The sequence below is a fragment of the Melozone crissalis genome, unplaced genomic scaffold, assembly GCF_028551555.1.
Source record: "Melozone crissalis strain CALT ecotype California unplaced genomic scaffold, PUWL_Pcris_2 ptg000068l_1, whole genome shotgun sequence".
Lineage (NCBI taxonomy): Eukaryota > Metazoa > Chordata > Aves > Passeriformes > Passerellidae > Melozone > Melozone crissalis.
Window position 1 is genome coordinate 16,216,958 of NW_026535846.1, and position 12,253 is coordinate 16,229,210.

Genomic DNA, 12,253 nt, shown 5'->3' on the forward strand with positions numbered 1-12,253 from the left:
TGTAATGCTGTGCTAATTAACACATTAAAAATAGTCCATCTAAAATGCTGCTTGAATAACACAGGTATTTTAACTTAGTTCTCAACTATTACAACATTAAAGGTAACTCATCACTGTGATTCTCAGCAAAAGATATGCACTAATGATCCCTTTTAAAAAGAAGGAAGTGGAGGAAAGACGGGAATTCTCAGACACTCATCATGGCAATTCAGCAGCAATAAGTCTGGTGAAGTCATAAAAAACAGTTGTTAAATGTCAATAGTTATACATTAAAGCTGACTACCAGCACCAGCTGGCCTTCTTTCCCAACTGGTGTCTAATTCTCTCAGACAAGGCAGATAACAAATCCAGAAATGCAACTTTTAAAAGTCAGTTTTAGAGTATGCTGCAGTATCAATGATCCCTCTGAGCAGTGCAAGAATCAATAATCAGCATTTAAAAAACTTAGTTTCAAAATAAACAAGTTGTGCTAGGAGTGTGAAAGAGAGCCTGGGCCTACCCTGGGCGTTACCCAGCAATATCCATTAGTTCTGAAACAACAGACACAGCCAGAAAGGGCATTACAGATATATTTTATATTTTATAAAAGAGCAATGTCTTGTACAAGACCTTCCAAGAGTGGGGAATAGGCAGAACACTACAAAAACTGCTGTAACAAGAGTGGCTGTTTGTGCGCTCGCTTTATGCAGCTTACATTCGAATGTTTACAGAGGCCAGCACTCAGATAGGACTCTCCACTAACAAACAAATCTGGAATACATCAATTGTACAGGTAAATCAGCCAAAATGAAACAATAGCTATGCTCTTCTCAGGTTTAAGAAAGCATGCAATAGTTTTCCCCCTCCTGGCACCCCTCAGATTTCCACACCAGTAAAAGCACGGTGGAAGGGAAGCAGGGCACAGGTAAGGGGGTGGATTTCATCACAGACTGTTTATCAATATTTTGCAAATGGAAAAGCAGCCTTCCTTAAGCACCAAGAAGGCAGAGAACATACAGGCATGAATAAAAAAATAAGTAAGCGACTTAAGACATCAAAAATTCAAGAAATAGCACTGTCCATATACAAACAAAATTAACATTCAATACTGTAGAGCTCATTTAAAAATGGCACCAATGGACAATATTTTACAATATGCACATTTATTTGAAGTAGGGAACTAATGTTCCACAGGTGGAAATGATCATACAAATAATAGTGCCACTGTTGGCCCATTCTGGTACTTCTTACAATTTAATGGAAACACTTTTAAAAATAATCTGGTATGTACATGTCTTCTGGATACCCAACGGCTTCTTCAGAACAGAAAAAACTACAGTTCTCCCCTCCCTTTTAGCCAGACAGTATTGCCAGAGATTGTGCTCACATCTAAAGCACATAATCTTACTTTAAATTCAGTGCTATTTTCTTTCAGAAAGATCACAAGTTGTACGTTTTAGGTAACAAAAGCATTTATGTTACAAACATTCAAAAATGGAAGCTTATGATTCTGGCAGACAATGTTGCGTATTAAATACAAACCAGCCAGCAATTACTGAACATAAAAAACTTATTCAATCATAAAAAAATACTATAATTCATCACCACAGACTTTTTACAGAGTTATAAATAATAAATAGCATAACACAGTAGATTACAAACGGATTTATTTTGCCCCGTTATAGTCTTTAAAAAGTAAAATCTCTGTTCCTACCTCAGACTGACCAAGGTACTGTATCAAGACTACTCATAGCTCAAAGGGAACTCCTTCACCAAGCAATTTGCAGAGCTTGCATCCAATCCAAAGCCTTTCCTTAGGGATCCAACCTTGGCTGAGCTGTTTGCTCTGCTCATGACCAAGAAAGGGACAAACCCTGCCCCGAGAAGCTGCAAAGGATCTCACCCTGGCTGCCCCTCAGAGCTGGGGCTGCCCCAGCACCTCCACACCTCAAAGGGAACTCAAAGGGAAGCAGCACCCCCGACAGGCGCTTGGGTAAGCACTCTATAAACAAGCTGTACACAAAGGACTTTCCCCACCCACCCCTCTGGTTTACATTCCATAATTTTGTAACAATGTCCCCTAAGGCACAAAAATACTTATGACCTCAATGCCACAGGAGACATCGATGGTGCCATACATGGTTCTCCTACACAGTAGTTTAATTAACTTAGTTATCTGCACTGTATGTCTTCAATCGAGGTGTGGATTAATTTTTCCTGGCCAAATCTTGCTGAATAATGACCTTATTTCATACAATCTGCAGGACAAATGTTCTGGGAAGAGAACTATGCAGCTAATTTAATTGTTTGCAGAGTATTATTATTTTTTCACTGATGGCAAAAGTGACAGTCATTAGTTATTTTGCTGTGGGGTTTTTAGTTTAATGTAATAGAGTGAGATTTCCACACTCAATGTGGTCTTCTGTAAATGAATTCATAAAAATGACTAGCAGCACTAAGGAAATAAAATATTTTTTTCTCCCTTCCATAAAGGAATTTGAGGCTAGTAACTGAAAAAAAACAAAAAAAAAGCAAGAGTAATTTTACTCAATAGTAGAAGTGCCAGAGAATAAATTAGTATTTTCAAATCCTTCCAAACCAAGTTATTTCCCTAGACATAGCGACCATGATAATGACAGAAGTACATTCCTAAAAATTGCAACACTAATAGGTAAATACCTATTCCTGGAATCAAAAAGTGTATGCAAGTTCCTGAAAGCAAAAGTTAGTATAATACCAGCAGACATCTTGTTTAAAAAATAAATTCGCAAAACCAGACATTAATATGGTCTACAATGTCCATTAAATGGATAAATTAAAAAAAAAAATCACTGGAAAGTAGCCAAGGATTACAGTAACAACAATTTTTCCTTTTAATAAACCTCATATGAATGGTTCAAGGATCAGAGTTCATTTCTCTGTACGAGCGTACAGCAAGGGGAGAGCACAGCCAGACACTGACTCAGGACTTGGTGAAGTCACTTGGGTGAGAAGTCATCCATGAGAATGAAGGAGGAGCAGGAGTTGGAGCAGGGCACTGGGGACTCCGTGGTGATGCTGCCTTTAGTCAGGGAGTCAGAGGAGGAGCCAACGCTGCTGCTGCTCCCGTCCAGAATATCCGAGGACAGGCTGGGGAAAGGGAAAAAGCTCCTTTAGTGCAGGGCCACGAGGCTCTGAGCAAAGCTTCCCCCTTGCACAGGACTTGTAGGAGACCTATACTACCACTCAGTCTTTCCTGCAAGACTGGCAGCCCTGAAAACTCCTTGTTTTCTGTAGCATGTTCGAGGTATTCATGCTCCTCATGGGAACGAGGAGCAGAATTATTGGGTGTTTTTAACATGCAGAATAAATCAGGAAGCTGATTTTAATCATAGAAAGGAGGTGACAACAAGTAAATATAAAACCTTAAAAGTTTATAGTAAAGGAAAAAAAATAAATTAATCAGTAATGCAGCAAAGCTATCATTAATTAGCTGGTATGCTCTTTAACATGGCATTACTCAAAGCAAGACTGAGACCTATTTTTCTCACAGAATTCCTGTGATTGGATTTTGAAGTCTAGATACAAGATCCCAGAGGGCATATAAATTGATGCTTTTTCAATTTAGGGGGAAGCAACATGGAAAAAGCCATCTAAGCCGTTTCAAGTCTGTAGTGAAAGTCTGAAATTACAATAATAACAGCTGATATTTTTGAATACTTAGTCTATGACTCAACACAAAAAAACCCTTGGTATTTTATGGTTGTAATAAAGAAAGATAATTCTAAAAATCATGAACTTAGGGACAAGAACAATCAAGTACCCACACACATTTTCTAAGTATTCAGTGAAGTGCCACAGATACTCTACAACCACTACCTATAACATACTGCAATGATGAACTGAAGTAACTTTGCTTATGAATCAACAGGGATTTGTAACAATTATATTCAGTGTAAAAGATGTGATACCCAAAATCTAGGCTAGAGTCTGCTCAGGAAGAATTGACTAAAGGAGAAGGAGCATTGTCACAGGGCAGCTTCCATTAATAGACATCCACAAGAGACACACAAAAGTATTTTTTTCCTGGAAAAAAAAAACAACTAGAAAGCTTGTGAAAAATGCACATTCATTGTTTTGGCATTTCAGGGTATGTGAAATATTTTACCATGAACTGAGATCTGTCAGATGTGTAACATCTGGAGAAAGCATGTTGGTTGTTCCTTGGAAAAGTCTCTTTGGCTGACTTTCAGTTTCCATTTCACCTAAGAAAAACAGTGCAAATAATCAAACCCACTTGAGCCTGCAATATACATTTAATATTTGCCTGCTGTAAAAGAGAGGTTTGACCTACAACACCCCAAGGCTGCATTTGTAACACCAGTTCTCCAATTCAGCCAACCAAGACTAAGACATCAACTTGATGATAGCTTTTGTTAGACCATCCAGTCCATCCTTAGCTAAAATTTCAGCAGTATCTGAGGGCCTACAATGATCTCAAAAACGTAAAACTTGCTACTTGTACTGCAATCAGACAAAATAATCTAAAGCAAACTAATTACCATGACATATTTTAAGTAAACAGCTGAGATGAGGTAACTGATGTAAGTCAAAATATGAAGTTTAAAATTGTTAGTGATTATGAAAATAAGAATGACAGCTGGGTTCAGTTTCACCCTCCCCTGTACAATGAATTCTGATGCATGGGTACACTTTTACAGGGAAGCTGAATGGAATAAATCTGTCATGTGGAAGCATTTCCACTCACTCATCATGGATCAGATTATCTTTGTACCTGTAATCATCTACAGACATTAAGAGATTAAATATGATGGGAAGAATTCATGCAATCTGTTTAGTATAATCTTCAGTGTGAATGAGCTGGCTCACCAATAGCTGCTCTACAACACACATTTGAAAATATCATGAACTTGAAAATAAATTTTAAAAATCCAAACCTTCTCACCTACAGTATATTTTCATTCTTACTTTGGGAAAAAAAGCATGAAATGGGAACAATTTTTCTGGCTTTTGCCTACACTTGGCAGTAGTTGCAAAGTCAGTTCAAAAATCTGACAGAAGCTGAGCATTATACCAAATCAGTCTACACATTCTGCAACAGAATCACACTGCTTTATAGAAGACTGGTAACTTCCACAAGTTTCATTTCCTTCAGCCCACAGGGATACATTCCTATCTTAAGGCAAGGAATAACTGCTTCTAGCAAGCAGAATGGGCAAAAAACATTTATAAAATACTTGGTTGTGCAGAAAAATGAACAAAACACCAACACTTTTGCCCCTTAAATTTCACAGAGACAAATCTGCACAGCTACAATACATTGCAGAGTCCACCAGTATAAATCCCTATGGAAGTGAAAAGTTCTTCAGTTCATGGCTTTCCTTCTCCTACTGTAAATCTATGACTGAAATCCAGAAAAAAAAACAGGACCACATATTTAGGAAAAGAAAGCAAGTTCATTTACATGGATTAGATGTTTCAAAATTAGGCAGCATTTTGAAAATTCCTCTATATTTCAAGAAAGAAAAGGAAAACTCATATCTCCACTTTGTAAAAGATGTTTCATGGGAGCACATGGATTTGGTGAGGAAAGGCCTGTCCCTCTACCTGCACTGCTTTTACAATTTGTGTAAGGTGTAAGTGTGGATATTTATTCCTTATTGATCATTTAGTTTAATAAACTTTTGATCAATTTTAGTGCCTTTAAAATACACAGGAAATAAAAGCCAAGATAGAACTGACATCTATGAGAAAACTGGTATCTCTCCTCTGTCAAATCAGTATCAGTTAGACAATGCTCTTTATCTGACAGGACAAGCAGTACTAAAAAAAAGCCAACAAAACCAGTAACTTTTCTCAAAGCCTAAATGTAAGTCTTGTACAATAAAAGGATGTTTTTGGTGCAGTTAAGAATGCCTAAGTTAAAAAAAAAAAAGCAGAAATGATAAGCACAGCTAAAGGCACACTTTAGGAATATGTCATTTTTACAGTTCTACTGTGGAGATTTGTTTGAGGATGTTACTTGTAAATATCTAACAAGGAACAGTTCCAGGAAAGAATGTATTTTCCTCCTTCAGGAGGAGAGGGCACTGATCTATTCCATTTCTCTAAACACTCACCTTCTGAACTTTCAGAGTGAAAACAAACATTCAGTACTAAGTTTAGAAGATACTGCATGATAAGCAACATTCCTAAGATGATCTGAAGGGTGTGCACTGTTCAGTGGTACTTGGAGGAATGTTTTGAACATTTGTAAACTCTGACATTTAATCTGATGTATAACAAAGTTTGCCTCTGTCAAGCAGTAGCTGTTTTTTAAGTTTTTTATTCCTGTGTTTTAGATTAGCTACTTTATATTATATTTTGAGTTATGCCTGGCAAATTCCAGTTCATTGTGCATACAAGTGCATTATATTTACAGAATTACAAAAAAATGTATCCAGCTAGAAAACTACATCCATATTAAGGTAAGGTGAATAAACATACCTTTTCTTTTAATGGGGCCAAGAACACTGGGCCTGATACAGTTGATTGGACTTTGACTCCTCCTGCTGAAGAGAGAACACTGAGAGTCAGGCCTGTAAAGGTTCCAGTTTGCACCAAATCAACACAACCACAGCATATGGAGCATTCTTCAAAACTATTCCTGCACAACTGGAACTCTTGTGGAATCTAAATACATAGACAACAAAAAAGGGCTGCCTATTAGAGCAGATTATCTGTCACACAAAGTTGTAGAAGATTTTCTAAGGTTTTCTCCTTCCCTTCGTGGATCACATCCTCATTTCAATCCTTTTCCAAATTTTGCAGTGTATTTATGTACAACCAATCTGCTGACAAAGCTAATTTGAAATACCTGAGGACTTCCCCCCAAGTTACCAAGTCCAGTTTAAAGTTGACACTTGCTCTATAAGAGCACACACATAAAGGATGAACTTTCAGTGCATTTTTATGTGGCAATGCTTCAGCACTTGTAAAACTGAAATCTCTTTTAATGCCTTAACATCAACTTGAATTAATCTTTGGCTTAAATTCCAATGTTAGCACAACAGACACTCAATTCTTACTTGCAGAATCGCCTTGTTGGACTGGGAATAGGGCTTGGAGGTAATCCATTACTGCTCACAAACATTTGCAATGATGGTGAAAAACATTGCTGCAGGAAGAAAGTTCAAATAAAGATAATTTAGAATTTCCTTTAAAATACTCAGATGTTACGCTCCACCTTCCAAAACAAACATCCCCTCTTCTATTCCCTTTTTATTCTTAAAGAAAAACTAACAACAGATTACACAGATTATCAAATATAATCTTACAAGTATTAGAATTTAACTTAAAAAACATAGTGGCCCATGCAATTCTGCTCAGATTAACTAAACTTGAGACCCACAAGAGAAGTAAAATTGAAATAGACACTGTTCTCTAAATAAGAGAATTGTTTCTGTTCTTTGTTACATTTAGAAACAGCATACAGTACTCAGGACTTAATTCTTTCAAGGGGCTTTTTAAACAAACAAGTTGAGTTTACTCAAAATACATCTAACCTGAAAACTGACAATATTCCAGAGTAAAACAGGATATTTAGCTCTGTGATTCTGCAGCTAATTTGAGCTTAGCCCATGAATGACTCTAGCCAAACACAAAAATCTTTGTGTCAAGTTATCTGCTAGTGCTTCACAGTCAGAATTGCAAAGGTGCAGGACCAGCTGGCAGCACCAGTGTTTTCCCAGGAACACATTTACCCAGCACTCGTGTGGGGCTGTTACATGCACCAATCTGGTGGGAGCACAGAGATTTCTCCTTTTCTGTACAAAAGCAGAATCACACAAGAGGGTGCCAACAAGGTCAAGCAGCTCATCTTCACACTCAGTGCCAGCTTCTCTGTGCCACATTTCAGTTTTCCAATCCTCACTGGAAAAGCAGTTTATCTAACATGCAGCTCTTTCCCTGGCATCTGCCACCAGTTTTCAGAACAAGTCCAACACACCCAAGTCCTCCTTCAGAGAACATTTGTGCCTTCCTTTCCATAACTGATGGACACATTTTCATCTCTCACCATACAGATTTGCAGTCCAATTTTGGTCCTTCTTCCCCAAAATCCCCTCACTTCTGCACCTGGAGATGCTGTCCATGACTATTTCATGACCTGTTCCAGCTTCCCTAGAACCAGAATCCCAACCCACCCAACTCAACAACTAAAATCATCCAGTGTTTCACTGCTTAAACTCTGCAGGCTCCCAGAGGGCAACCATTTGATTCTAAGAAACCAACAAAATATGGATTTGGCTTTTTTGGTGCTTGTTCAGTTGTGCTGTCCAGGGGTTTTTGAAACTATGGAACAATTTGTGAAGTTAAACATCTTGACAGTTTAGCTTGGTCCAGAATTCAGAAATATTGTCTCAGCCTGGTATTTCACTTATCCTACCTTTCCTATTCCTCTTGTAGGTGAAGGTGCAGGTGAAACTGGAACAAAGTCTATTCTCTTTGGGGAAAAAGATTTCTCAGACTTGTCCAAGTCATTGTCGCTCTGTGAATACAAAGTTTCAGACTTAACACTGGCACAGGACATTACCCTGAAATCCAAGGCACAACCTTCTAATGGAAAGTCATTGGGTCAAATGCACAAAGTAGCTAAAGCAGATGGGCTTAAATTCCTCTTAAATTATTTTCACAGTTAATTCCTCTCTTTCCCTTAAATTCATCATTTGAGTGTAAAAGTGGAATTAAATAGGAAACATCTATAAAAAGATTACCAGGCTCAAGCTTTCCTCCCATGACTGGCTTATCTGCATTGCTGTCTGCACTTCCCTAGAATACAAAAAACCCCATCAGTAGCTACAAAGAGGATAACTCTGGCTATTTTATCACCTTCTTGCAGTAACACTCACCTTTCATGTGCTGCTTCTCTGTTCATTAAATCCACTCCTTCCTCCTGCAAGAGATAAATGTCCTAAGTTTTCCCATAACATTTGACTCATCACAGGTACTTGAAATAACACTTGTGATTCCATTATTTGCCATCAGGACTGAAAAATGAACAGCAGAACCACTACACAGAGAGACAGGACAGCCACCAGTCCAGCTCACTGCTTCTCTTAAATGAAATACTCCTAAAATGCAAGGTAGCTTAAACACAACAATAAGCCTTGCAAGGCCACTTCCTTGATGAAATTAAGTCTTAAGAAATATTCAGTTTTCTTTAGTACTTGAAATACTCAATAGGAAAGAAACCCTCACTGTGCAAGTACTTCAATACCATACAGTACTTTTCATTCTGTTACTGAACACACAGATTAAAACTCCACTCACCCTCCTGATCTGATGAAGTCGGCTGCTAGGAATACGAATGGGAGATGATGACAAAAACTGGGAAAAGAAGTGACAGCCACAATGATTAAATCACACACCACTGCTTGCATGCACACTATTTACCATCAACCTCATTCTTAGGGAGCTCAATATGAGCTGCACAACTGCATGTGGGTGACTCAAACAATGTTGCAAAAAAGCAAACACTGACCTTCAAGAGAAAAGATTTGTTTTACCACTCACAAATTCCTGGTATCACCCAGCAAGTGGCATGGATCTGACTTGCAGGCAGAGACTGCTCAGCATCTCCAGTGCACACATAGCTATAGATGCCATTTATACAAGGGAGATACTACAAATGAAACTGTGATTGTCACACAACTCCCCACTGCCCAGGATATGACAAATCCCTGTAGGACACCCAACTCAACCTGCTGCCTATTGGAAAGGAGAAATCTCAGGGCTTCAACCCAGTCTTGAACAACACTCCCTAAAGCTTAACTTCTGCAAGTTTTCAATTGTGTGCAATTTTATGCATTTAATTCCTCTGGAACTCTAACATCACATACAAATGTGCCAACAGTTCCCATTCAGGATGGCCACATGTCCAGTGTCACACCTACTGACATGCTCCAAAATTCTGGATTCTTAACAAGTCTCACAACAGAAGACTTTGAATTAAAAGTCCCTGTCACTTTTCCTGAACAGAAGACAGAGAGGAAACTTATGTCAGGAATTTAGGGTTTTGAGAAATGCAATATTCAATCTTCACTATCCTCAGACAAGACAGAAAAATTTCAGTGGAAAGAGCACACAAATGCCTCACCTGACAAGGATAGGGTAGAAAAAAGAAATGGAACATTTCTGAAAAGTTTAACAACTGCAGTAGTGTACACTACCAGAGAGCAACAAATAAATCTCTCTTCTTTCAGGGATTTTCTGAGGTCTAGTGTTCTGCCTTTGCAAAAAAAGAGCACTATGTCAAACAGGTCAACAAAGAACCATGACACTGCCCATTTTCAGAACACAGTAAAACACCCTTTCAGGACACTTAATTCTGACAGCATTTTACTCTTCTAACACAGGCCTAAATTTAAAATTGGACTTAATATGGGGAGTCACATAAAATGCCAACTACTCTTGTCTTCTTGGAGACAGTCAACATACCAGTATTATTTCACTATACATTGCAGTTAGAGATGAAAAACTGCTTATTCTGCAGCTTGGAAGCTTGCTAGGATACTTAGTGCAAATACAAATCAAGTTTAACTTCATTTCTCTACTCCAATTATGCCCTGATGTGTGTAAACATGACATGCTTCAGATTCCTCACCATTCCATGGCGGCTCATAACTGTTGTGCTGTTCCTGCGAGTCCGCAACACGTAAGGCTGAAACACCTGGGAGTTGTCACTGCAGGGGGAGAAAACAAAGTTTTGTGAGCAGCTTTTTTGGGTGCGCTTTACTTACAGCTCCAGAGTGCTGTGACACGCGCTGCAGCCTGCAGAGCGCTGCAAACACCATTTTATTGAACGGGAGCGCTGCTGTCGCCGGGAGCGCGGCCAGCAGTGGAAGGGGACAAGGGGGCACCGGCGGCCCCGCGGGACAAGGGACACGATCCACAGGCCGCTGAGGGAGCTCGGGCCTGGCCCAGGCCCCGGCGGGCAGCGGCGACCCCGGGGCTGGCTGAGCCCCCCGGGCCCCTCACCTGAGCCCGTGGATGAGCGGGGCGCTGTTCGACCGCCTCAGGCCGCCGCCGTCGCCCGGGGCCGCGGCGCTCCCCGGCGGCAGCTCCAGGTCCAGCTCCATCTTCTCCTGAGCCATCGCGGCGGCGGTGGCTCCGGCTCCTCCGCCCCGCGGCGGCGCCCATTCACCGCCGGCGGCCGCCGCGGCTCCTCGGGCCGCCGCTGCCCCGGCCCTACAGGCCCCGCGGGCGGCGCCGCGGGCTCAGCCCGGGGCCGCGCCGAGCCCGGCGGGGGGGGCGGCCGCAGCAGCGCCGCATCCCGGGGGCGGCCCGGGGGCGGCCGATTCCTCCAGCGGCTGCAGCCGGTGCCGCTGCCCGCGGTGGCGGTGGGAGCGCTCCCGCTGCTCCCGGGGCTTCCCTCGGCGCCGACCGCGCTCCGCGCCCGCCGCCGCCGCGCACTGCGCATGCGCGGGGATCGGGGCGCAGGCAGCGCCGCCCGCCTCGAAAGGCGCATGCGCGGTGGCTCCACACCCCGGCACTGCTTCCGCGGCGGGAGAACTCCCGACAGCCCCCGGGGCCGGCGCGCGCGCTGATTGGCTGTGGGAGGAGCGTGTGTGTGTTTGAAACGCCGCAACGGTCGCTAGGACGCGCGCGCCGCGGGGGCGTGGCCGGGCCGTGGCCTGGAGCAGGATCCGGGTTCGAGTCCCGGCCCGGCCACAAGCCCGGCGCGTCTTCCCGTCTCTGGGGGCAAAAGGTTTTATAACCTGCTTCGAGATTAGCTCCTCTCCGACCTGAGTCCTGCGGGCTGTCCCAGTGTTCTCCCCAGCCCTCCCCAGCTGCTGAAGCACGTACTAGGGCTTTGATTGCAATGAGAGTGGGTTCAGCATTCGGAAATCTGCTGTAAAACTCATCATGAGACATGATCCGAGATCTTGACAGTGTTCAGGTTTGGACTGACCTGGGCAAACCCATTCTAAGTGATCAAAGCATCAAAGTTTGTGCTTTCTTTACAGTATTTTTCTGCAATAACTGTTGTACTTATTTGTCTCTTACATGCAGGGGGCTTCAGGGTCTTTCCCAGCACCAAATTTTAAAAGGTCTTCATTTTCTCCTGGGATAAAATAGTTCTTTTGCCACAGTGCTAGGTGTTGAAACTGTTAAGATAGAAAAGTTAGGGTTTTTCAACATTTCAACTACTTTAGTTGGGAACACAGCTAGATGAATTATTCTCTTAAACAATTGAGGCTAGATGCTTCTAGATAACTGATTAGAACTCTTGTTT

At 41.6% G+C, this 12,253-nt stretch overlaps 1 protein-coding gene and 1 non-coding gene across 2 annotated transcripts; both read right to left on the minus strand.

Annotated features, from left to right (window-relative positions):
- Positions 1-554: 554 nt before the first annotated feature.
- Positions 555-11,159, minus strand: LOC128945803 (P2R1A-PPP2R2A-interacting phosphatase regulator 1-like). The gene is made up of 10 exons (XM_054289670.1): positions 10,996-11,159; positions 10,622-10,700; positions 9,289-9,345; positions 8,868-8,911; positions 8,733-8,787; positions 8,405-8,506; positions 7,047-7,135; positions 6,466-6,530; positions 4,127-4,223; positions 555-3,108 (listed from the first exon to the last, which is right to left on the minus strand). The coding sequence occupies exons 1-10, from the start codon at positions 11,109-11,111 to the stop codon at positions 2,958-2,960; spliced, it is 855 nt and encodes a 284-aa protein (XP_054145645.1). The 5' UTR covers positions 11,112-11,159; the 3' UTR covers positions 555-2,957.
- Positions 3,180-3,323, minus strand: LOC128946015 (small nucleolar RNA U109). The gene has a single exon (XR_008483922.1). It is a non-coding gene; the product is annotated as a small nucleolar RNA U109 (small nucleolar RNA).
- Positions 11,160-12,253: the final 1,094 nt, after the last annotated feature.